The sequence below is a fragment of the Anolis sagrei genome, chromosome 4, assembly GCF_037176765.1.
Source record: "Anolis sagrei isolate rAnoSag1 chromosome 4, rAnoSag1.mat, whole genome shotgun sequence".
NCBI classification, from domain to species: domain Eukaryota; kingdom Metazoa; phylum Chordata; class Lepidosauria; order Squamata; family Dactyloidae; genus Anolis; species Anolis sagrei.
Genome location: NC_090024.1, coordinates 192,378,216 through 192,405,827, shown reverse-complemented (window position 1 = coordinate 192,405,827; position 27,612 = coordinate 192,378,216). Strand labels below are relative to the sequence as shown.

Below are 27,612 nucleotides of genomic sequence, written 5' to 3'. Positions count from 1 at the left end.
ATATATATATATATATATATATATTCATGTCAGGAGCTATTTGAGAAACTGCAAGACGCTTCTGGTGTGAGAGAATTGGCCATCTCCAAAGACATTACCTAGGGGATGCCTGGATGTTTTACCATTATGTGAGAGGCATCTCTCATGTCACCACATGAGAAGCTGGAGCAGACAGACGGGAGCTCACTCTGTTCCCCAGGTTCAAACCGCCAACCTATTGGTCAGCAGTCCTGCCAGCAAAAGGGTTTAACCCATTGTGCCACCGGGGACTTCTTTTCGAAGATGAACAGGAAAAGGAGTCCCTGCTGAAAACTACAGAGAAGGGAAATAACACAGTGCAGGCTAGAAAAGAGAAAGTTGAGAGGGGACATGATAACCGTGTTTAATTATGTGAAAGGATGTCATATATGTAATTATTGGATTTTATTATGTATTTCTTTATGTGTACATTGGGGGCATCAAATTTACAAGCTGATCCTACTCAGGACAGTTCACACCTAGAGAGAGTAAGTGTTCCTTATGCTTGTTTTCCCTAAGACGCATATGCTCTACTTCTAGTACTTGTGAACATATAGAAGGAGGGATAGACAACCTGATGATGTTGACAAGCTGGAATTTGTCCAGAGGAGAGTGACTAAAATAATCAAAGGTCTGGAGAACAAGCTCTATGAGGAGTTGCTTAAAGAGCTGGGCATGTTTAGTCCACAGAAGAGAACTGGAGAGGAGACATGATGAAAGCCAAGTATTAATATGTGAGGGGAAGTCATAGGAGGGAGGAAGCTTGTTTTCTGCTGTCCTGGAGACTAGGATGTGGCACAATGGCTTCAAACTACAGAAAAGAAGATTCTGTCTGAACATGAGGAAGAACTTCCTAACAGTGAGAGCTATTCAGCAGTGGACCTCTCTGCCCCAGAGTGTTGTGGGGGCTCCTTCTATGAAGGCTTTTAAACAGAGGCCGGATGACCATATTTTGGGGAGTGCTTTGAATGCAATTTTCATGCTTCTTGGCAGGAAGTTGGACTGGATAGCCCATGAGGTCTCTTCCAACTCTGTGATTCTTTGGTGCCTTCTAGATATTTTGGACCACAATTCCCATAATCCTTGACTGTACCATACTGGCCCTGGGCTTGAAGAGCTATAATTAAAAAAAATCTGTTGGGCCCCGGACTGCTGACTTTCACACCACAGTTTCAAAGCAGGATTTCAGGACACTTTGGCAACTCTGAGATTACCCTAAAGAGAAGTCTATAGGTTGTAAAAGTGTTGGAAGATCACCGTTTTAGTTCACATCTTCCAGTGTTCACACACAGTGCAGTTAGAACTAGCTTGTCATAAAGGACACAAACTGAGTTGTGCTCTGGTTCTCTACAGCTGTCTTTCCCCACTATATGGTCAGTGAAAATCTGGAAAATATGTTTACCTTACCATTCCTGTTTATCCTATGGCTGGGCTTCTTGTGATGAAAGAACCATTCTGTTAAGCATAGCACACTTAGTTCCTGGCTGAAAGGATTTAAGAGGACATTCTTCCATTATGTCAATGAGTGCAACTTTGTTATGCCTGCATTGAGTAATCTGGCATATTGGATCATTGAGTCAAGTTAGGATGGTAACTATTCCGCTTTGCCTAAGATGAGAAAGGTATGCTTGGGTTTAGTGGAAGCTGCTTCTGAAGAGGCAGTACAAAACCCTATCCCAATTCTGCTCCAGATTAGTTGGTTTACTTTCACCATAGCTTTGTACATCTGATGTATCAACTCAGTCCCTTTGAGCAAAATTTGGGAACCTGTTGCATCCCAGATGTGGCTGAATATCTCAAATCAGCCCAGACTGAATGAACAAGATGTCCAGGATGATGTGAGTTGTCCTTCAACAAGACCGCCACAAGTTCTCCAGCCTTCCCTTAATGCAGTGCAACCTTGCTAATTCCGCAACCCCTAGTAGAATACATTGAATCTCAACCTTGTTAATGCCGCAACCCCTAGGAGAATACATTGAATTTTTGATGATATCTCCTCCTAAAACTTCTTTTTGCTTGTGTGTGTATATACCCTCAAATTGCCTGTAGACTTATAATTTCCTAGGGTTTAATGCAGTGTTTCTCAACCTTCCTAATGCCGCGACCCTTTAATACAGTTCCTCATGTTGTGGTGACCCCCAACCATAAAATTATTTTCGTGGCTACTTCATAACTATAATTTTGCTACTGTTATGAATCATAATGTACATATCTGATATGCAGGATGTATTTTCATTCACTGGGCCAAATTTGGCACAAATACCCTGTATGCCCACATTTAAATACTGGTGGGGTTGGGAGTTGATTTTGTCATTTGGGAGTTGTAGTTGCTGTGATTTTTAGTCCACCTACAATCAAAGAACATTCTGAACTCCACCAACGATGGGATTGAACCAAACTGGGTGTTGACCTTGAGCTTCAGAAGTGTAGTTCACTTCAGAGAGCACTGTGGAGCTTCAGAAGTGTAGTTCACTTCAGAGAGCACTGTGGACTCAAACAATGATGGACCAAACTTGGCATGAATACTCAATATTCACAAATGTGAACACTGGTGGTGTTTGGGGAAAATAGACCTTGACATTTGAGAGTTGTAGTTGCTGGGATTTATAGTTCATCTACAATCAAAGAGCCCCTTTCTGATGGTCTTTGTCCACCCCTCTGACACCTCCCTCATGACCACCCCAGGGGTCCCGACCCCCAGATTGAAAAACACTGCCTTAAAGCATCACTTTATGTACACTTGCCATTTCAAATAAGAGTGGATTATTCCCTTATTATCAATGTGAATGGCTTTGATGTTGATGTGAGGCATGAATAACTGCTGTCCCTTTTTGTTTTGCATCTGTGCTGGGAAGAAGAGTAGATACTCTGCATTTTGCTCTTGATGGGGAGGCTAATGCTTTTGAAATGGAACAATCTGTCAAGCTATTTCTGCCCATGTGCAAAGCATCATAGAATCAAAGAGTTGGAAGAGACCTCATGGGCCATCCAGTCCAACCCCCTGCCAAGAAGCAGGAATATTGCATTCAAATCGCCCCTGACAGATGGCCATCCAGCCTCTGTTTAAAAGCTTCCAAAGAAGGAGCCTCCACCACACTCCGGGGCAGAGAGTTCCACTGCTGAACCGCTCTCACAGTCAGGAAGTTCTTCCTCATGTTCAGATGGAATCTCCTCTGTTGTAGTTTGAAGCCATTGTTCTGTGTCCTAGTCTCCAGGGAAGCAGAAAACAGGACGCCGTTCAGCAGTGGAACTCTCTGCCCCAGAGCGTGGTGGAGGCTCCTTCTTTGGAAGCTTTTAAACAGAGGCTGGATGGCCAACTCAAGTGTACTTCACCTGTCTTACAAGATTTGATGAGCAAATACGTATCCCACTTGCAACCAAGCCAGAAAGATGCAGATTTGGGGACAAATCTTGAAAATTCACATTCAGGAATATTTATATGGCATTTCTGGTCGGGTGCTTAAAGACTGTGGTGACCAATTGGCCAGTGTTTTTATTGTGATTTTTAATTGGTCTTTATCTCAGTCTATTATTTCATCTTGTTTTCAGGATTCCATCATTATTCCTTTACCAAAAAAGTTCCCTATTGATAATTTTCAGGACTACAGAGCAGTGGCACTCACTTCCATCCTCATGAAGTGCCTTGAAAAATTGGTCTGCAGACATATCATTTCTAGCCTTCAACATACACTGGACAAACATCAGCTTGCATATAGAGCTAACAGATCAGTAGAGGATGTCATAGCCATCACACTCCACATTACTCTGACCCACCTGGAACAACAGGGGAACTATATGAGGATGCTTTTTTCAGGCTTTCATTCAGTGTTTAACACAATCCTCCCACATAGACTGGTGTCTAAATTTATGGATCTGGGATTGTTATACTCAATCAGTTCCTAGATTATGTACTTCTTGTCTGGATGTTCCCAGAGGTTTAGATTAGGTAATCTTCAGCTCTCACTCTTAACCCTTGGGTGGCACAGGGCTGTGTGTTAAGTCCTCTGCTTTACACTTTGTACACATATGATTTCATTCCCATCCATCATAGCAGTATCATTATCAAATTAATGGATGATACAACAGTAATGGGGCTTATCTCTGAAGGGGATGAGTCTGCCTACCCGAATAAGGTGGAACAGCTGCTCTTGTGGTGCAGAGACAATAATCTGGTCAGTAACATCAATAGGACGAAGGAGCTCATACTGGACTAGAGAAAGAACAGAGCAGAAATCCATCACTTGGTCATAAGTGAAGACCAAGTGAAATGGGTGGTCAGTTTTAATTTCCTGGGTGTCACTGTTAAGGGGCATTCATATGGCAGTGTTGGTTAAGAGGGCCCAGTAGAGATTGTACTATCTGAGACTTAAGGAACCAACAACTGCTAGTGACTTTCTACCGCTGTACTACACAGAGTGTTCTAATCTACTGCATCTGTGCATGGTTTGGTAACAGTGCAGTGGCAGATAGGAAGGTGCTCCAAAAGGTCACCTCTACAGCACAGAAAATAATTGGTTGCCCCCTCCCTTCTGTGGAAGAACTTTGTAAGTCTCACAGCCTTAAGAAAGCTCAGAACATTCTTAAGGATCCATTTCACCCAGCATATTCTTTCTTTGAATTATTACCATCTGGCAAATGGTTCAGGGTGACAAAGACAAGAACAAACAGAGTGAGAGATAGTGTTTATCCTAGAGTTGTAACTATATTGAACTCCATGGTTTCATACTGATGTGGCATTGGGGGCTGTATGGTGGTGGTTGGAGTGTGGAGGGATGGGTATGTTGTTTTTGTAATGTGTGCTGGGGAAAGCATTTAATTTTGTTATACAATGTACAATGACAAAAAGTTATTCTATATCAAGAAATAAGACAAGATCCAAAGAATTTTTTCTCTCCCAGTATCTTCCATTAGTCTTTGAATTCCACATATCCATTCATCTTACCAAGGAAAAAGAAAGCCCCTAGCTCCCATTCCACCATTGGTCAGGCCTCCTCCTGTTCCAGCTTAGATTCACGTGCCTTAGATTCAAGCTAAATAATTTTGTTCAGTGCCTGGCCCACCAGATTTGTTGAATTGTAACTCCAAAAGTCCTCCCCATCAGCTGTAATTTGGAGGACTGCATGATTTCTACCTCTATTATAAGTAATGTGAGCATTTTGCAGCAGGTAAGTGCAGGTAGTCTGGGTTATGCTCCTCTCACTTGCTCCAGATAGGCAGGGAAAAGAAAGACCTTCTGGTGTCCCCATGTTGGGGAACTAACCCTAGAAGGCAGTATTTTTCCTCCCTACAACTCCAAAAGGAAATGTTCAGTGTTGCTTTACTTATTTATTTATTTAAAACATTTATATTCCGCCATTCTCACCCCACAGGGGACTCAGGCCAGAGCACAACATATGCAAACATTCAATGCCAGGACATAAAACCATAAATATATACAAACATTAAAATCACTTATATTCACATTAAACATTGCTTTAAAACCATCTCAGGACACCATTTTGCATCTGCTCCAGTCCCATGTGCATAATTCTACCTTGTTTCCTGCTTTATTCCCCTTTAATTGCTAAGAAAAACTTGTCTATACTTGAATTGTCCCTCTTTAACTCGGGTTTCTTTGAGAATCCATCTCTCCGTTGGCTTTCACTCTCACCCCCTGCCTCCATTTGACTTTCCTCTTCTCTGGAAGCACAAAGCTAGGCGGGGCAGGGGCAGAGCTCCATGAATGAGGGGAAGGTTTTCTGGCCTTGCTGACAATTCTCCCTTCTCTCCAAATCTGCTCCTTTCACCTGTAGCAGAAGTGCAGCTAGCATCTTCAAAGGACAGGGGAGAAACCAAGGAACCACAGGAATAGAGAATGAAGGAAAAACACTCCATGCCACTGCTTCACCGCCAGCCCAAAATGGGGCAAAGGTTGGGGAGGCAAGCCAGATTTGTGATGGAAGGAAAGGGGCCCTCTAATGAGAGGGAAAGGAACACAAGGCAAATTTAACAGCCTGGCTCAGATGGTGATTACCCAGGAGGTGCTGCTACAATATTTTTTCCTACTAACGCCCCTCATAGAAATCTGCAGGGCAACCATGTGGAAATCACCCTTGGCATTCATCCAACATTATACACGGGAAACCTTTGATCCTGCCCAAGCTGCCTGTGGCAGGAGGGCCTGCTACATTTGGTCAAATCTTGAACCAGTGTGATTCCAGGTAAATCCCAGTCTACAGGAGATTCCCTCCCTTATCTGCTTGTCTCCTGGGCAACGTCATTGCAGGCGGCCAATTCTTTCACACCAGAAGTGACTTCTCAAGTCACTCCTGACACAGAAAACAAAATCTGCTTGGAGAAGGGTCATTCATTCTTGCCTGTGATGTGTCTGTTTTTAGCAGATAAGGGATGACCTCTCGATCCATTCTACAGAGTGCTGGTGTGAAATGTTATTGATATGTACTTAATTATCTCCTATGGGAGCAGAACAGCCTTACTAAGCAATATCCCAGAATACCTGTAAGATATGTAAACAAACACAATATAGTCTATGCAATAGGAGAATTGTAATGACCATATAGCATATAGTGACACCAAAATCCCCAATACAAAGCTCAATACAGTGACATGAATAATACAATGAAAAAGGAGCATCTGCTCTCAAACAGAAAGTATCTCAGTCTGATATCAGTCCCAATGTCTGCAGTCTTCAGGGGTCCAAGTCCTGTAAAGGCCCAAATAGGATGGACATCTACCAATATAAGGCATGAAAAGGTCCAGTTGCTGGTATAGTATCAGTGCAACAGTGATTCCCAGGTTTTTTTTTTACCCTGTTTCAGGGGGAAAAAACCTTCCTCTTCTTCAGGTGATAAGGTGGTCAGCAACTATGAGTAATAACTCACATCCATTCAAATCATAATATAACAAGCAATTAACCAGCAATACTACAATAAGTAAGCATACGTTACTTATATCTAACAGTATGCTCACACTATGTCTGATATCATCAAGGGAAATTTACTCTGCTCATAGGGATTCTAACAGCGAGTAGTCCTAAAGTTTCAGTGGATGGTTTTTTAAGGGATACTGATGGCTTAAAGGAAGCAACTGAAAGTAAGTGATTCATTGAGACCCTGAGGGGAAAAGGTCTTAAATTTTAAAATCCAATATAGTTCCCTTTGGGATAATAGTTTCTCTACATCCATGTGTGGTTTCTGTGTGGCACATTCCAAGGCAGAAAACTTAAAAGAAGTGGAGGAATGATTATATTGGGTAAAAAGAGATTATAGAAAGGATTCTGTTGCTAATTCTGGACTTGTGTTCAGAGATTCTGTTTCTTAAAGGTCTAGTTGTTTTCCCAATGTACCATAGGTTACATTCACATATCAAAAGATAGGTGACATTACTAGTAGCACATGTTGAAAAATGTTTGAGTGCGGTACCTACTTTATTCCTGAGGTTATATACTTCTTTGGTCTTCCAACTTTCCTGACAGCACTTGCAATGCCCACAAGCATAGTGGCCCTTATTTGGATCTTTACAGGACTTGGACCCTTGAAGCTTGCAGACATAGGGACTGATATCAGACTGAGATACTTTCTGTTTGAGAGCAGTTGCTCCTTTTTCATTGTATTTTTTATGTCACTGTATTGAGTTTTGGATTGGGGATTTTGGTGTCACTATATGCTAGATGGTTATTACAGTTCTCCTATAGCAGGACAGCCTTCTCAGTGTTGGCTCTTTGACTAATACTGTGAGTTTTGCAAATGTTTGCAAATTATTTTCCTTTTTCTGGAACATTCATCTCTTTGATTGTATTAGCAACTGGTCTTCCAGGGTTAGCTTATCCACAGAAAGACTGGAAGGTATTTCTTTTTCCATTCCTGTTTAGACTAATTGGGAGGAGCATAACCCAAACGACAAGAAGTTTGTCCCTAATCTGCTGGAAACAGATGTATTACTTGCAGGCCCGTAGCCAGGATTTCGTTTCGGGGGGGGGGGGGGGGGCTAAAAAAATTTCAGGGGGGGTTTCGGGGGGGGGCTGAGTTTCGGGGGGGCTGAGTCTGAGTGAAAGAGGGTCTAGCCTAGCAAACCTTTTGTATCATTACCCCAATACCCCCATGCATATGGGATATATTGAGAATGGTGATCAAATCATGATATTAATAAACATAACAGTTTAAATAATGCACCAGTAAGGCCTTTTCGCGAACCACCATGAGAATTTCGGGGGGGGGGGGGGGCTGAAGCCCCCCGAGCCCCCCCCCCCCCCCCCTGGCTACATGCCTGATTACTTGTAAGAATCAATGTTCCTTCATGAGCCAAACAAATTCTTATCCTAGGCTAAATGATTACAGACCTCTTTGGCCATCAATGCCTTGAATGTTCTGAATGGAAAGAGTAGTGAGCTATTGCTGTAATTCATGGTTCTAATAAAATACTAAATTAAAGTAATTCCCATATTTATTTTTGAGAGTGTTTATATTTGACCTTACCAGAAAAAAATTGTTCATGGCAACTAATAAAAAAAAGAAAATATGCTGAAATGCTAAACTGAATCCGAGTCTAAAATCTTTTTGTATGAATCCCATGGTGGTGAAAATGGGGAATTGGTATACACCTCAGAGCCCAAAAAAGTTACAACCCCCAATCAGAATGGAAAATTCAGTGGAAAGCAGTGGAAACAAATGCATTTTCCCAATTCTGGTCAGTTTTAGCAGTAATCTGCCACTAAAAAACATCTGTACTCGCAATCATCTTCCTCACCAAAAAGGAAAACACAACCCCCTGTAGGGAGAACGCGAAGTCTGCATAGAAATGAGAGTGCCCTTTTGAAAAAGAGAGAGCTGGATTCTTTATGTTTGTCCGCATGACCAATTTGGCTGGGTGCCCTCAGCGAGCAAACTCCCAGCAAGCGTGGGGAGTCAGTGGCAGAAGGATCATTACAAATTTATAAATTGCCAAGTATAATCAAACAGAATAGGCAGCATGAAAATGAATGCTAAAGGTTATCTTCAGAAAGCCAGGAAACAAAGTGCTAAATGGTCCCTGTAAGATCATTGGGGCAGAGTTTCTGTATGTATATTATATCAATCCTTGAAGCTCAAATGATAGGTTGGAAATATAGTTGTCTTTCTCCTTTATATATCATGAGTGTGCCTTTTAATCTGGGTTAGAAGGGTAATGGGGCCTCCTGATTTGATTAAAATTATAGTATGGGGTTGTAATTCCCCCTCCCTTAGCCCTGACCACCATCTTTATTACCTTCAGTTAAGTCTTGGAAATAATGTTCAGTGTTTAGGACTGCAGTTTCAGATCTGCCAGGCTCAGTATTTGCCAGAATGGGGAAATTGGGATGGGGATGGGGAAATTGGGATGGGGATGGGGGCATGGTGAATAAAGCAAGTGAGGTGGGTGAACATAAGAACAGAAAAGAATGCCCCCCCCCCAAAAAAGAGGGGGGAAACTTTTTATTAAAACCCTAGGACATTCCATGTGTCTAAATTTGCAGTGGGACCCCCAGTGGCATAGTGAGTTAAACCGCTGAGCAGCTGAACTTGCTGACCTAAAGGTTGGTGGTTTGAATCCAGGGAGCAGGGTGAGCTCCTGCTGTTAGCCCCAGTTTCTGCCAACCTAGCAGTTCGAAAACATGAAAATGTGAGTAGATCAATAGGTACTGCTCCGGTGGGAAAGTAACAGTGATCCATGCATTCATCCTGGCTACATGACCTTGGAGGTGTCTACGGACAATGCTGGCTCTTTGGCTTAGAAATTGAGATGAGCACCACCCCTCAGAGTCGGACATGACTAGACTTAACACCAGGGGGAAACCTTTACCTTTTTTAATTTGCAGGGAATGCTACAGTGCTTACAAGTTGATGACATTTAAGTAGCTTTCAGGCTTTAATAACCAAGAGTGTGTTTACACTATACAGTTATAGCAGTTTGATAACACTTTTAACTGTTATGGCAATATTCTATAGAATCAAGACATTTATAGTTTGGTAAGGTACTTAGAATTCTAGTCTAGGAATGCTGCAGTGTTCAATTAGATAATTCTCCATCCCTCAACAAACTAGAATTCCACAAGATAGTATTAAATTGTTGTGTGTAGCATGGAAACAATCTGAGAGTGTGGTAGAAGCTTCCATCCCAATGATGCGACTTTCTCGTTTCCAGCTGGGTGAACAGAAACATCCCTTGTGGTCAGGCAAAATAAGTTCTCAAGCCTTCAAAAATATTGTCATCTCCTTTTTTGTTTAAAACCATTCAAACCCGAGTCAGGTTTAAGGAAAATTTGGGCTTGTGGCTCATAAAAAATGAACCGATCGCTTTAGTTAATTTTACCGAATTTACTGAAAAACATTCGGTGCTAGCATAGCAACCTTAGTTGCTTAATCCCAACATAACTGGTACATAATCCTTTACAAATTTAACCTTGGCATCAATCCATTAAGCCTGATGGGACTTAATTCTGAAAAAAAAAATGTACAGGATTACTCTCACGTCTCTAAGTCCCTTTACAACAATGAGGAGTAGCGTGAAGCCCTAGCTGTTGTGGGATTGTAACTCCCAGCAGTTTTAGCTATCACAGTGTCAAAACATTTGGGTGGAATGTACATACGTTTCCACCCCTATTTTAGCGGATTGGATCCTGGTGCTGCTTACTTGAAAAGCAACTAGAGATTGTTGTTTTATGTTGGATTATTTACATACCACCATAGCAGTTTTGGGTATTTATTTAAATACATAAATAAACAGTACCATCAGTTGGTACAAGAGGCTTCTTCTTTGGAGGCTTTGAAACAGAGGCTGTATGACCATCTGTTGAGGGTGCTTTGAATGTGATTTTCCTGCTTCTTGGCAGGTGGTTGAACTGGATGGCCCACAACTCTAGGATTCTAAGAGGAACCATCCTTGCTATGGTGGTCCCACAAAAAAGAGCAAAAAGTGAAGAGGGGATTGCATCTCTGTTCTATACAACTTTAGATGTATGAGTATTTCCATTACATATGCTTAGACAAAGTTACAAGTTGATTTATAGGAAGTCATGGAAACAAATACATCTGATGAAAGAATATGGAAATGGCAAAAAAAAAAGAATCTGTGTTAAGGATGAGATTATGAATGCAGTGCAACTTTTACTGGGAGTTGTATAGAGCTCCATGCTAGTGTCTGGAAATGTGGGATTAATTATTTCTTGCATAATGACAAAAACTGGTTACATAAACTGATTTCCTTGTTCTTTTTGAACATGTAAAAATTCAGTACATGTTCCTGGATTTGCACCAATAATAGATGTGGCATAATTTGTGGCATACTTCTATCATTTTACTATATTACAAACAATTGAGTGTGTAGCCATGGGCTCTTGCAAACAGATTAGGGCAAAAGGCAGAAAGGGGGCTTTCGGGCAAATAGCAACGGAGAGACTAGTGCCACCAGAAGAGACTGGGAAAGACTACGAATGTTTTTCCTCTTGGAGAGAAGGTGTGCATAATACACAATAAAGAGAATGTTTTCCTAGAGCAACGAAGGATTGATAACTATGCTGCTAAAATTCTTGTCATGGAATGCAAGGGAAGGGATAAATATCAATAATCCTATTAATGCCCAGAGGAGGAAAACCCTCAATAAGCCTTGTAGCAAAGAACAGTTCAAAGCAAAGTCAGAGTTCAGGCTATTGGCATTTAGGGGTATCAAAGGAATACAATGGTGGAGGTGTATGCAAAAAGAACAGTTTTACTCAGTCGTCCACTAAGAAGTTGCAATATTCTTCTGCTGCCATTTTATTAAAGGTAAAGGGTTCCCCTTGACGTTAAATCTAGTCGCATCTGATTCTGGAGGTTGGTTCTCATCTCTATTTCTAAACCAAAGAGCCAGCGTTGTCCATAGACGCCTCCAAGGTCATGTGGCCGGCATAACTGCATGGAGGACTGATGCCTTCCCGCTGGAGCAGTGCCTATTGATCTACTCACATTTGCATGTTTTCAAACTGCTAGGTTGGCAGAACCTAGGGCTAACAGTGGGAGCTCACCCCGCTCCCTGGATTAAGCACACAACAACAACAACAATCCTATCTGAACAGCCAAAAGCAGGCCCACACTTCCTATTGAAATACTAATAAGTTTATATTTGTTAAAATTGTTCTTCGTTTTAATTATTGTATTGTTTTTAAGTGTTTTTCTTTTTTTGCACTACAAATAAGATGTGTGCAGTGTGCATAGGAATCCATGTTTTTTTTAAAATTATAATCCGGCCCTCCAACTTTGAGGAAATGTGACCTGGCCCTCTGTTTAAAAAGTTTGAGGACCCCTGGTTTAGACAATACCTGTGCTGGCAGGAGAAAGCTAAGAGATGTAGTCTGGAAAAATAGCATTTTAGGCTTTGTTTGTGACTCCTAATTGGCTACCAAGAGTAACCAATAACTAGAATCCATTCCCCACCACCATTGCCCAAAATTAGGTTCCTAAAGGTTTAGTGGCATCTGGAATTCATTCTCTATAAACAAGAAGACTTTGAACTTGGTTCCACTACAGATCATAATTTGTCAGAAAGATTGTGTGCTCAGAGGCACTCTATTCCTTATGTCTTAATGAACGTCTACATTCCTGAGTCATCTTTTTAAACCTGACTCTAATTGATGGATCTCGGTGGTGGCTGGAATATATATAAGTGACATAAAAACAGAATGCACAAGGATGTATCTGAGCTTGTTTTTGGAACAAGAGTATTTGGAGGAACAAGAGAATTTTATACACTGAGGCAGCCAGCCAAGTTAGGAGGACAGAACCAAATCCTTTGTCCATCTGTGAGAAGGCGTCATAGCAGGAACATAGGCGTCCTTAGTACAGATGTCTCCATTATCTGGGACTCCAATGCCACCCAATTACTACTTGTTTATGTCTCTGGAACATAGCTTAGGGAAGTTGCTTTTTAGCCTACAACTCCCAGTATTGTCCTCAGCTCATCTCATGGATATTATGGGAATATATTTACCCCAAATCTCTGCTCGGAAACATATGTTTTGTTAGTGCATTTATGTACCTTTCAGTTGCCATTTGACTTAAGAAAACACTACAAATTTCATAGGGTTTTCTTAGGCAAGAAATACTCACAGGTGATTTCTCATCACTTTACCCTGAAAACTAGCCTCTAGTACAGTGGTTCTCAACCAGTGCGTCCCCAGATGTTTTGGCCTACAACTCCCAGAAATCCCAGCTAGTTTACCAGCTGTTAGTATTTCTGCGAGTTGAAGGCCAAAACGTCTGGGGACCCACAGGTTGAGAACCAGTGCTCTAGTACCCGATATTCCATGGCAGTCTCCCATTTGAGAACTAACAAGGCCTGGCCCTGCTTAGCTTCCAGTATCAGTCAATAACTGGTTCTTTTGGAGTACTGGCCTTGATTTAGTACATTCATATTTGAAGTAAGGGAGACAGTACTGTCAGGAATTCCTCCACACTTGTATGTGGAGATGTGTCCCTTCAAATAGCCTGGTTCCAAGTCATAAAGGATTTTATATCAAGCACATTCTGCCTGGAAATCTTTTCCCATGAGCACCAAATGTATTTTTGAACATGTCTCCATAATGAAAAGGGGTGTGAAAAAATATTATTTGCAGCAATTGTGGACTTTTGGGATAGACTATTTAACACCAGTGTGATGTGCACACAGGGAAATTGCTAACATACTACTTATGACGATTATCAATTTTGTTAATCTACTTTTCCATTCCTGGTTCTTGAAGTTGATCTGAAATGCTTCCCAGTCCCACAAAACCTTGGTGCATATTAACTAAAAAACAAGGTGGTTTGGAAGTCTCTGTGACTACTTTCTCATTTTATAGATCCACACAGTTCTAATATTAGAACTAGATTTACATCATCCCTGCCAGCGTCAAGAGGACAAGAGCTAATCGCAATGATATTATATAACCCATCCTTTCATTCAGCCATTACTACAGCACCACTAAAATATCTGATAATCAGCTTCCCATTTATTTTTTCCATTCCCATCCACTGCTGGTCCTTCGTCAAACCCTCAAAAATAAAGATAAGTGTGTGTCTGTTTGTTAAATTCTCATACTTCTTATTTGAGTTCCCATTCAAACTTAATGACAAAACAATCCTGTGAAACTAGTCAAGTTTTGACATTAAGACATTACTTTTTAAAGGTAACTCTTTGAATAACTCAATAGAAGTCCTCCCAACATCATTTGTTTCTGTCACCATACAAAGTGAACATTTAGATTCAGCTCCTCCTATGTTGTTTATGATGCCTCCAAATAGTCTGGACCATTTTGAATAGCCAAAATAGGTGAACTGCTTCTCCTGGTAGTCTCTAGGAGTCTTCCCTGAAGTATTTTTTTTTACAGTAAAACAAAACAAACAAAATCAGAACCTAACTGAACTTCTGGCCACTTACGTTTTGCTGTATTTTGGAGATATTTTGACAGTCTTTGAAGCTCTGGAAAGTCTCAGAGCAGAACAATGTTACACAGATCCACCATACTGGCCCATTACTATCCTAGAGCCCAGACCATGTGTGATCAGCTGTAGCCCTCCATATGTTTTTGGACTGCAGGTCCCATCTGCCCTCACTGTTGGTTATGGTGGCTTGGGTTCAGGAGAGCTGCATTCCAACAATATCTGGGAAACTACATTTGTCCATTCCTGATCGCAATAGTACAGTAATAGTGGAAAATGAAGAGGTGGTAGTTTTCATATCCAGTTGAACGTAGGATGAAGATACTTCTATTTTTAAAAATGGGAGGATAACATACTCACTCCCCCCTCCCACAATAGCATGTTTTTAATTGACACAGCTGCTGCAGTCTTCATGTGATGTTTTCTATAAGAATTCCTCCAAGCACTTTACTATAACATAGCAAGCTCACATGATTATGAAACAAATAGTCTTCTGTTCTTCCCAGAGCCACCATAATTGTCCCATCATCCTGTTACCTTAACAACCACCTCTTTCCTCTTTCTTCACCAAGGTCTTCACTGAAGGCATCACCAACAAGCTCATGGCTTGCTTCATGGATGAGAACATGAAAGACGCAGTCTTGGTACGGGTGTACGGCAGGAAGACAGAGCTGATTGTGGACCGAGCAAATGAGCTGCGAAATTTCCAAGTGCTTCAAGACCATGGCTGTGCCCCTAATCTCTACTGCACCTTTGAGAATGGCTACTGCTATGAGTTTGTGCCAGGGAAGGCCCTGGGGCCAGAACATATCCGACAGCCAAATATGTTCAGGTTGTGTGTGTGGAGTGGGAGGGGTTATGTATTCACTCAACTAAACAATTGATCACTTTGACAAGTGACAACAGGGAAAACATTTTTTCTAAAACATGGATACATAATCTGTGGCCAGCATTGCCTCCACAGTTTAATAACCTCAGGTATCCTTGTTGTCATGTTGCCACCATCATCACTCACAATACACATTTTTCACTATTACTAGGATTAAGGAAAGAATGATTTGTATGAACATCGCCACAGAGAGAAAGAGTGTTATGAACATATTTATCTTCATGTTCAACCATTGGCTTGAACCAGCATCCCATGAAGATTTGGCCACCCACTGTTTTAAGATATTCCTGCACATGAAGGTTTCCCCATTGGGCCCGGCAATGCTTAAATCAAAGTGTAGTCAAAGTACTCTGTTAGTAAAGGTACTATTAACCCTAGCCAGAATGGCAGTGCTGACTTGAAATTATGGAAGTTGTAGTCTCACATATCTGGAGAGCACTGGTTTAAAAAAGGCTTCCTTGTTAATCTGATCAATGGTAAAAAGCAATTTTATTCACTCCCAGGCTTATTAATCATGTAATAGGACAGGGCCTTGTTAGACCTGAATTTAGTCTTAGTGTTAGCTGTAGGTTTAAAAAAAGCAAATCAGTCAGTGGAAGTCCTCTGATGTCAGGGACGTAGAACCTCTATACCAGAGACCAGATACCGTGCATAGGGAGTTCTACATTTGACCTGCAAACATACTTTCATGTGACCTCTAATCAGCTGTTGGAAAGAAGAGTATACAGTACAATCCCCTTATCCATGGATTCAATATCAGTGGTTTCATTTGTCCACACAAGTGTTTGTGGGCTTCTTTAGGACCTTCAGTGCTATTCTATGATATGCTTCTAGCCCAAGTTTGCTATTTTTGCTATTGTCCACAGATTCAGGCATCCAGGGGATCATATTATATTTAAAAGTATGTCATGCACATTTGGGGGCCACACTATATTTAAAAATATTTCAAGTTAAATAATTTGCACAGAATATTGGTTGCCTATTTTCTTGTGTAGATTGTATCAGGAATGGATAACTTCTGAGCTCCCAGGGGGCAGCTGTCAGATGAAGCCAGTTTTCCAAGGCTGTGTACCGAAGAGCTTAAGAGGCTTGTTTATATATCTGAATGCTATTCTTATAACACTGTATTCATTATTAGTAATTAGATTCCTTCTCAGCTCATAATTGACTAATTAGTACTTGAAAAAATTAATTCCATTACTTAATAAGTGGAAATGCTGCTGTATTCATTGTTAACAAATACAGTCCCCACATTCATTAATGTTAAATTAGTATTCATATATAATTGAAACATAGATTTATTTGCATTGACTTTAATATCTTTACTGTCATGCTATTGATTATGATCCTGATGGTAGCATTGATTGACCAACCAATTTACTATAGTAAGTGCTGTAATAACAAACTACAGTAGAAATGTTACAATATAATGGTATAGTACAATATAGTAATATTTAATATTGATATTGTACTATGCTAATAATATAACATATTGTATGTATATATACCTTGTAAGCCACTCTGAGTCCCCTTCGGGGAGGGAAGGGCGGCATATAAATGTAAATAATAGAAAGCTACAGGGTCAGTATTTTTAAAGAAGTGGCAAAACTATAAACAGTCTAAAAGGAAGAACCAGAATATGCAAAGTGGAATCAGGCTAGATAATTTTAGTGATCATTTGACTGTAGTTTTGTCCATGTTTCCATCTTACCACAGTTATTTATTTATTTATTTATTGCTACGTTTATATACCGCCCCTCTCAGTGCACAGGCAACTCAGGGCGGTTTACAGTCAGTATCAAAAAACACAAAATACAATTTAAAACAGTCAATTTAAGTATAAAAGCAAGTAAAACAATCAATATCAATAAAACATATATCAATTTGAGTCTCCTAGTTAAAAATGTTATCCAATAGCATCGTCGAGTCATTCAATTTCTTCTCCATGTCTGTTATATTGTATCTGCAAACGCTTGCTCAAAGAGCCAAGTCTTAATACCTTTGTCACTGTGTTTTGTTGTAGGCTAATAGCCCAGGAAATGGCTAAAATGCACAGGATCCATAACAATGGGAGTCTCCCCAAGCCATGCCTATGGCACAGACTTTATAAGTACTTTAACCTCGTGAAAACAGAGTTTACCAGAAAGTCATCAAATCCCAGGTAAAATTAAAAGTTTATCTCTAGTTGAAGCCAACAGTTCTTATTGTGTAAGCACAACTTGGAAGACGTATAGTAAAAAAAATCCCATCATAGACCAGGAGTTATAATGCATACTACATTTTCAGTGCGGCCTATGGTCCTTCCAACTGTAAATTAAGCAAGCAATGGAGGGTCAGGTCTTTCTGCCAAATGACAAAAATCAGAACAATTTTCCTGAATACTATGATTCTATGATGACAAATTTGAGATCGAAACAGATGGTGAGTTGGTGGCTGTGATACAGATTTGGCTCAATTTTAAGGAGGTATAAGAAAATTAAGAATTCAACGTGGCAAACTTCCAAAAACAATTCCAAAGTAAGCAGCTCATCTCTTTAAAATAAGTTTGTATGTTAACCTTTTAATAGTCCGTTTAAATTTATCTTAAGACTTTATTGCACAAAGCTGAAATTCCATAGCAGTCACACAGTCACCAATTGTGGCTACATAGCAGCATGAGCATCTTTTCTTGATTTATGCACCTGCACGAATTTGCCAATCCATGGTCCACAGTTGTACTTCAGCACAACTGTAACATGTACTTAACTTTTTGGGCAACTTTTAGTCTGAGGATTCCACCAAGCAAGCTGTATGGTGAATTGCTCCTTTCATAAAAGCCATTTTGTTATGACATCTTCGCATTTGAAATTTGGCCTTCAAAGGCAGGGACTCATGTAGAGCCACAAGTTGTCCTACCACACCTTACTTTCAGAAGAAGAGAAACTTGAAATATAATTTTTGAGGAATGGTTTACATGGAAAAACGCACCTAAGTCATTCCAAGAATGCCATTTTACCAACCCTTGAACTATGGAATTTCAAATCTTATGATAAAATGTTTCTTTCGGATGAGATTTTTATTGTGTATTTATCCTGCCAAATTCACATACCTTTTCTGGCACTTCAGGTATTCTTATCCTGTTTTCTCACCTTCATCTTGCAAAAATATGTTGTGAAGTAAATAATGAAATAGCTATTCTGTGTCTTTTGACTGGTTGTGCTAGGACCTTTTTTTAAAGAAGCATCCAGGGAGTAGTGGTTGGCAGTCATTTTTAAAAAGGACATAAGCTCTAGGTATATATAGGTATCAGACTATGATCAACTTCTTGACCTGCCAGTGATGAGAATGATGGAAGTTGTAACTATGTAACTTTTGAGTCAAGACGGAAGAATTGCATTATATTAACTCCATAAAATGGAAAAGGAAAATTATACCATCTACATGATATGGAGCTTCCGGTATTCCCAGCCAATTTCATACTTTGGCCAGTAGTAAGAGATATCAGGATTTGTAGTTCAAAATATCTGGGACGTTCTTCACCTTTGCCATCTGGGTTTGCCCATTTAACCTCTAGTTTCAGACAGAAGTAGCTAGGGCACCAGAGGGTCCAGTTGGGCATTATCTGATCTTTCAGACAGATCATGCTACGAGTGTATAATTTGTTCACTGTGACCCACTGGGGATTTGAAGATAAAAATCTGAATGCAAGTGGGTTCGTTTATTTTGAAGCCATTTTATAATGAACATTAATGAAGAAATATTCTCATGGAATAATCTAGGATTTGTCTGTCAAATGGCATGTCTCCCCAACTCTAGATATCTTGGACAACTAGTCATCCAGCCCAGCTGATGATGGTGATGATAGAAGTCATATTGCAAGATGGGTATGACCCCAGTGCCATACCCGCCTTTGCAATATGGGTTGTGATTGAACATATCTGGTGAGTGCCAAATTTGACCAGGAATGTTCCAGGTGGTGTCTTTCTCCAAAATAAAGGACCTCTGCTTTGAAAATCTTGGTATTTATGGAAAATGCATCTCTTGTGCTAAGAAATGTTGAATAGCTTCAAGTGGACATGGCATCACTTTGTCTTCCTTCCCAAGCCTCCATCAGGAAATGCACATTCCCAGTCTAGAGGTCTTAGAAGAAGAAATTCACTGGATGAAAGAGCATCTCTCCCAGCTTCGATCTCCAGTAGTCTTTTGCCACAATGATCTTTTGAGCAAGAACATCATCTACAACAAAGAAGAAGGTTTGTTACCTTAATCTCACAAATACATAACGCTTTGCCAAACTCACAGACCCTTCTTGCCCTGCAAAAAACATTCAAAACAAAAATGCCAGAGAAGTTTTCTTGCTTCTTTTAAAAATCGGCCATCTTGGTTCATGTGTTTCTCCCAACGACTCCTCTTTCTGCCTTTTCAGGTCATGTCCGATTCATAGATTATGAATACACTGGCTACAACTATCAAGCATATGACATTGGGAATCATTTCAATGAATTCGCTGGTGAGTTGAGCTCATCTAATGATTTTCCTCCTCCTCATATTATCTTCTTGAAACAGAACTTGGAAATATTAGCTTTCGTATTAATATTTTAATATGAAACTTTTAAAGAGTTTCAATTTGTCAATATTATAATTTTAGGAGCTATTTCTAAAATGAATTTGTTACCTTAATAGCTAATGAAGCATTCAGAATTACTCAAAATCAATGCAAAAAATGAATTAAATGACTGATTAAAACCCAGTGTAGAAATGAAAATGAATTAGGGTTAACATTAATTTTAACTAATTATTTCTAAGCTCTGGTCTGAAGAGACATAAACTAAATCTACTAGGGTGAGAGAAATCTGGCCCTCCAGATGTTTTTTATTCCAGCTTTCACAACCCATGCCTATTAGTCTTTCTGTCTGTGGGTGTTGCCCAAAACATTTGGAAATCCAAAGCTTCCCTATCCCTAATGTATGTTGTATTGTTTGTACAACTATGTTTAATATGAGTGGGATCTTGAGGCAGGCCTCAAGCTTTCTGCCATTATAAATTTGATCCTGTGTCAGCATATTATTTCAGGGCTCATAAACTGCAAGTACTTTTGCTTACCTGTCTGCTCCCTTCAATGGAGCCTCAGGTGCCAATCATTACAACATGAGGCATCAATCTCTTGTGACATCTTTTATTTACAATCCAGCATGCCTTTTTTTCCTGCTCTCATTTTCTGTGCTAAGAATTTCTGGAGCAAATGGAAAGGAAATATAGAATACTAGTGCCTTTATGTTAGGTTGTAGTGATGGTGACTGAGGCCTTCCTGATGTTGGACTCCTTTGGGAATTTGGAAGGTGATTGTCTCCTTGTCAAAGTCATGTTTCTTTAAAGAAAAAATTGCAAATATCTGGCTGGCCAACAAGGATATTTTTTCTGATATATGATCAAGGTAGTACCTTTACTGCCAATCATCATTTTAGGTTGTTGTGTGATTATTTTCCTTCCCCTAATTGTGACTCAAGAGATGGATTAGAAACAAGCTCCTTGTGAAGAACCTGAATGTAATTACCCAGGTTTTCTGTATTTATTCTCTGCTGAGCTTGTATAATACAGGAAATCATTGTATGGCTAATTATGTCTGCTATTCGCGCAGCTTGTGCTCTGTTCCGCAGGGATCATAAAAGCCAAACAAGGTCAATCTGGAAGTTTTTTTAGAAGAAGGCTGTCAGATCTACCGCAGAAAGCCAAGTCAGTAGTATTTCTCCAGAACTAGAGCATTGTGAACCACTTTATTTTTTAAGTCCATGTGCTTCCAGACAAGGTTGTTCTTGCTTTGTCTTATTGCACAATTTTATGGATGGGATCCAAACGACTCTTGCTTCTTGTGCAGGGCCTATCATTTTTCCAAGAAGAGGAGAAAGATAAATTAGATTTACCATGTCTTTTGATTGGTGTTGGTAGGTGTTGTCGTTTTGGTAAAGCTTTCCATTCTTGTTTGTGCTGAGCCAAAGAGATAAAGGCCTTAAGGATAAAAAAAAAGGGGAGAATTTGAAGCAAGAGCACAAGAATTGCCAGTTAATTCAGATATGTCAGATCCAGTGCCTTGGAAAGATATTTCAAATAGTTCAAATTAAAACTTAATTCAATTCTTCAGAATTTGGAGCTCTGCATTTAATAGCCATGAGAGGAGTTAACATTTCCTTATCTGAATGCTTTTGTTGAAGTCCAACCTGAACTATGGAAGCTAATTTAGCATGGGCTGGCATCCTCGCAGCATCCTCACTGAACCTGATATTATATGCTTAAGAGCCTAGTTTTCACCCATTCTCAAGCTTTTTGCCCATAAGGGCCATGCCGTCTTATGTTTCTTCCATCATCAACAGGGTTGAATGAGGTAGATTACAGCCTGTATCCAAGCAAGGAGGTTCAGATCCAGTGGCTGAGATACTACTTGCAGGCCTACAAGAAACTAGGCCAAGAGGACCAAGAAGAAAGAAGTGGAATTGTGCATGAAGAAGAACTGGAGAGCCTCTATGTGCAAGTGAACCAGTTTGCTTTAGTGAGTATGCACATTGTGAAGAGAGGTCAAGTGAAAAGTGAGGAAAAACAATATACACTGGAGATAAAGAGTGTGCAATTAAAATGCTTTTACTTTTTTTTGGTTAACAGAATGTTAATCACATAAGGGGTTTTTTTTGGCTATTTTTCATTACATCAGTTTTTTCACTGCTTTCTCTGACAATCACCTTTCCTCTTTATGCTCCAGGCACTTTGCCTTCCCAACATGGTAGATGTTCTTCTGCACCTTACCTCTCTCTTGCTGATCTTTAGCAGATCCATCTTTCTCCTTTTTTAAACCTCACTTTCTCTTTGTAGAAGCTAGCATGTATTACTTTGCTTAGTAACCAATGTGAGAAGCCAGCACTGCTATATATTAAGGTTGTAAAAGCAAGGCCTTGGATTTTTGCTCCAAGTCCTTCTGTGATTAAACCATTTGTGCTCATCCTCCAGGGAGACACAGTATTATCACAGGGTGTGATAATAACAGCACGAGGAGACTCCTTTCCCAGCAACGTCATATGATAGAGTCTCAGATGATATGTCACTGGCTGAAAGATAAAACTCCTAACTGTTCCATAGAAGGCCGTCATGGGAATTGCAGTCATGCATACTGGAACTAAGATGGGCTGCCGATTGGTCTACTCATGCTTCCATGTGTCATGTCTAATGACTGTAGAAGGAGTCAGTGCTGGTAATACAGCCACAAAGCAATAGATGCTCACCATAGCAGGTTTTTCTCTAGTTCAACAGTATTATACATTTACAGGATCAGTTTTACAGAGTTTGAACTATCATAGGCAGGGAAATACATTTGGTCTTGATGGCAACAAGAGCATTTTCACATCACTCCACTGCTTTTCAGTTACATCAGTATTCAAGGTTATTTCTCTTGTTTACTGCAAATATATGTATCCTGGATAATTTATATTCTTTTCCTAGGCCTCCCATTTCCTGTGGGCTTGCTGGGGATTGATTCAAGCCCGATTCTCTACCATAGACTTTAATTTTGCCAGGTAAGTGTGTATCTTGCTCCATCTGGAAAAGCTGATGGGGATACATTTATGGGTATCTATTTTTTCCTTAGACGAAGGAAGATTCTGCAGTACAATGCCAGTTGAGTTGCTTGTGGTGGCCTCTCGTCCATTTGATTTGAAAGCTGGATATCAGTCCATGGTTTTTTAAGACTGTGGTCCTATAGCAACTTACTTGGGAGTGTGTTCTATCATAAATAATAAACCTTTATTTGTACCCCGCTACCATCTCCCGAAGGACTCGGTGCAGCTTACAATAGGCCGAGCCCAAATACAACAATAAAAACAGCAGCAACAACAACACAATAACTCAAAAAACAAAGCAATAACATTAACAACACCCAATGACGCAATTAAAAACAATGGCCGGGTCAAATGTAATAATTAAAATTAAAAGTGCTGGGCATGACAAGGTGGGGTGTTTGGAGGGGGATGGGCATGCAGATATCCTGGATCTCTGATAAAGTGCGTTGGGACATAATGCTAGGAGTTTCCTTATTCTGGAAAGGCACACTGGAACAACCACGTTTTCAAGCTCCTCGTAAAGATTGCTAGCGACGGGGCCTGCCTGATGTCCTTAGGGAGAGAGTTCCAGAGTGGAGGGGCCACCACTGAGAAATCTCTATCCCTCATCCCCACCAATCGCGCTTGTGATGCCGGTGGGATCGTAAGCAGGGCCTAGTCAGCTGATTAGGACTTACTTCTGGTTAAACATGTTTAGGATTGTACTGTGGTGTTTAAAACTTTCTTATCAAAGTCTGCTTTAAGTCTTTAACTGTACTCTATTCATACAGAATTGTTGGACAGAACTTCAAATTGGCCTCAACTCTCACTAGCTGTTATTTCAGCAATTAAGTACTGCTTAAAATCACTTAAAGCCCTATGACCTTTGCTGATGTCTTGTCCCAGACATTTTAGCTGTGCAAGTGACTTCCAGGGTACATGTGAATGGAATTATCCACCTGTTCTCAATTTATGAACAGTTTTCAGCCAATGTTTTAATGATTTTAAGTGTTGGGGGGGGGGCATGGGGAATCACAAGGTAGGATAAAAGCAAACTGTTGCATGTAACATTCAGGGCATTGTTCACACAGAAAACATGTTTAAGGGGACTTGGGGATATAAAAAAGGGTGTTATGGTCTATGAGCCACAGTCACCTTTATATAAAGAGACTATTCATATTCATAAGCATTAGACATCTATGTCAGACAACTCTATGCTCTTCAAAAATCTGCCCTTTTAATATAAGCCTAAATTTGCTCTTTGTAGAAAAGGGAATAGCAGTCTAAGCCTGTTTAAAATAGATAGTTGCTGTTTTTTTCTGCCAATACGGATATCACTATTATTCTATACAACAGTGGTTCTCAACCAGTGGGTCACCAAATGTTTTTGGCCTTCAACTCTCAGAAATCCTAACAGCTGGTAAACTGGCTGGAATTTCTCGGAGTTGTAGGCCAAAACATCTGGGGGCCCACAGGTTGAGAACCACTGCAGTCTGCCATACAGATACACAGTATGGAGATCATAGCAAAGTAGCTACCCATAGTTGTTTAGGCATGAAGGTGGGAAAAATCCAATTAAATGTCTTGCCATTAATATCTGGAGTGGGCTTCTGCATAAGATTTGGGAGTCAACTCCCTCTCACATACCCTCATAACAACCCAACAACATGCCAAAATATTTCCATTTTCATCAGTATATTTCCCATAATGGTGACTAGAAGTGTTATCACATTCTTTCTGATTGTAATCATGAGAAGAACATGGGCAAAAATTGAGGTATGTTGGGAAATTTTGCACATTTTTGTGCATTAGTGGGGGCTTTGTGGAGTCTGTGAGTGAAAATTATTTAGAAATTGCACACATGTACAGTTGGGAGAGTTTCTGACCTTTTGGAGATGATCTGAGAGGCCTCAAGAACTAGAAATGTAGGTAGAGGGAGGGAGGGAAAGGAAATTGATTCACATGCAGCCTGTGGTCTATGCTTTCCCATTCCAGTACAATAGTTCTGTCTGGGTCTTGTTGCTCTGCAGCTCCCTCTCTCCATTAGCATTGGCTATACTGTTGATGGGGATGCTTTTGGTGTGGATGTACAAAAAGTGCACCCACTAATTAGTATCTTCTCAAACAGGGAATACATAGCACTCCAGATTCTGTTCAGTTGCAGCCCCCATCTACCCTAGCTGGTGTAGGCAACTACAAGGGATGATGGAGATTTCAGTAGTATGTCTGGAAGGTCAAGGAGAGCTTGAAAAAGTTCCATTTGAAGATTGCAGCTCCCAGAATCCCCTAACAATACTCTAAACACCACAAAGCATAGCAAATCTGAGTGTATGAAATATCTTTCAAGGAACTATAACCGAAGTCTGTTTCTGTTTCTGTTGTTCTGCAGGTATGCGGACATAAGATTTAAACAGTACTTTAAAACAAAGCCTGTGGTGGCATCCCTAAAAATGTGAAAAGTGAGGTTGAAGTCTAAAATATCTTCTGGTACTTGAGATTCCAATCCTTATTTTCTCTGGTGTAGAGCACCTGCCATCCTGTCCTCCTGAAGTTGCTTCAATGCTAAGTGGTCAGACATCATGAAACAGGGACGGAAAAGGAAAGCACACCCTCTATGAAGCCAAAAAAGAAAAAGAAAAAATTAAAACAAGCCTCCTCAAACATGGCTGTGCCATCCATGGATTTGCTGCCACATGTTTTTAGAAAGTGATGTTATGACATGGCTGCTGAAGAGAGATTTTATTCACAGCCCCTGGGGTATTAAGAACTGATTCAAGTGCCTCTTGGCTTAAAAAGTGGGTGGCAGAGATGGCAAGTAGCTTGTTTGGAGATTTGTGTAGCTTTAAAGGTCAAAAGCAGCTGAAATATCTTCTGTTCCTTGGTTGGGAGAATCCATTGGCTTGTACTCTTTTGACCTTAAGTGAAAATGTTCAATGTTTGCATCGCTTTCCCATCATGAGTTCCCTGTCTACACAGAGAGACAAAATCACCACTCCACCTTCAGTTTCTTTTAAGAGGTTTACTCAAAGAACCAGCAACAAATTCTTTGTTTGCCCAACAATGATTTTTCAAAGATATAAAAGCAGCAGGAAAGCCCCAGACATGAAAGAAATATGTGTTATTTGGTCAAGGTATTAGCTGATGGAGGAGCACCCTTGGCCATTAAAAAGATGTAGTCTACACTGCAAGAGTTACAATCACAGTTTTGGCATGTACATGTAAATGGTAAATGTCTGAGAATCAGTGGAAGCTCTAAGCACCTTTGGTTCAAGCTTGAGTACTTTAAAGGGGGCAACCTGTAATAAGTAAAACCCTACTAGATGGGAAAAGACACAGACACACACAGCTGTAATTTTAGGGGAGAAAAGAGGAGGCTGTATCAAGTTTACTCAATACTCAATTATCACAGTAGATGTGTGGAATATATTCACAGGTCTCCCCAATTTTAGTTCACTGCCAGTTTAGTGCAGCACAACAATGGCTGTATTACTGCAAAAGAATTTATCACATTCCCCTATAGCTTTGTGCCATTCAGTATTTTGAGCATGTGACATGACTTATTTCCCCATGAGACTGGAACAGCTATTAAAAATGATAATTTGTACGTATAGCCATGCAGTTAGTGGAGAAAACCAAGCCAGGGGAAGTCTCACAGCGGAGTTCTTGACCCAGGATGGCTACCTGTTGAATGAATGTTTCACTGAGAGTTTAGCATCACACTGAAGAAGTTAATGGTTTCATTTAAAATGTCAGTCCTGTGGCAGACTAGTGTAGAGAAGCCGAGAAGAAGGCCTGAACTCCCCTCAGCACCTGGCCTTAGTTTGTAAATAGTCGTTTTAGTCCTTATTATTTCTAGATTGTTCAAAACAAAACTGGAACCAACTTGAAACATTCCATATGAACTGTGAACATCTCACATGGTGCTTTGCCTCACAAGAAGGCCATTTGGGTTCTTTCGACAAGAGTCCCAAACCTATGCCCACTTTGTACAAGTTCTCCAGTCAGTATGAGGAGAACGTGGCTTCTCGCAAACCCTGGGCATCCTGCTTTTTTCCAATATGGTGGAAAAAAGAATAGGGGAGGCACTGTGGGAATGGAGAGTGCAGTGTTCCACTTTTGGGTCTAAGCTATGATTTGAGTCAATGTAGTGTAAAGGTACTAAAGAATATTTTACTACCTATGTATATTTTTTTTCCTCATGAGCTTTTATTATGTTTAGTCAAGAACCTACAGTCTTTCACTTCTTGATGTTTTTGCTGTTTAGTAGGGTCTTAACTATCGTCAGTGATCATGTTTTCAATGAATATATTCTCTGAAACAAAGATAGAAAGTCTCCTGCAGTCTTTTAATTAGATGTGCTAATTAATCTCCTAACCAGCAGCTCCAATGGTCTTATTTCCTGTGGTTTCTCTGCACTCGATGTACCTGGTATCATTAAGCATCACCTAGAAATTATCTCTACACAAGATAGAGACCTGTTTTCCCATTAGTTAGAAAAACCAAAAAAAAAGCAAAGTTAGAGGAAATGGTACGTGTCCAGGTATTGAATATACAGCTCAAACATGTTTGGCTAGCCTGCCAAGGGATGGTGGGAGTTATGGGCAAAAGCTTTTTGAAAGCCAAAAGCTCCCCACCCCTGGCATAGAAGCTGGATTTGGGATTATGTGAAAATACATTGCAGGGCTTTTTAAAAAAGAGCTCTCCCTTCTTAACCTGGAATATTAAATGTTTAACATGT

The 27,612-nt window shown here is 40.2% G+C and overlaps 1 protein-coding gene across 2 annotated transcripts in view; it reads left to right on the top strand.

The window, feature by feature from the left end:
- The window catches only part of ETNK2 (ethanolamine kinase 2), a 28,961-nt gene extending 1,349 nt beyond the window's left edge, over positions 1-27,612 (top strand). The window contains exons 2-8 of one of the 2 annotated variants that reach the window (XM_060773004.2): positions 14,999-15,258; positions 17,339-17,476; positions 19,399-19,547; positions 19,721-19,804; positions 21,663-21,838; positions 22,780-22,853; positions 25,264-27,612. In XM_060773004.2, the coding sequence (XP_060628987.2) occupies positions 14,999-15,258; positions 17,339-17,476; positions 19,399-19,547; positions 19,721-19,804; positions 21,663-21,838; positions 22,780-22,853; positions 25,264-25,330 (948 nt within the window). In that variant the 3' untranslated portion in view covers positions 25,331-27,612. Of the gene's footprint in view, positions 1-14,992; positions 15,259-17,338; positions 17,477-19,398; positions 19,548-19,720; positions 19,805-21,662; positions 21,839-22,779; positions 22,854-25,263 lie in introns of those variants that run through there. The other variant, XM_060773003.2, reaches the window with a different exon arrangement.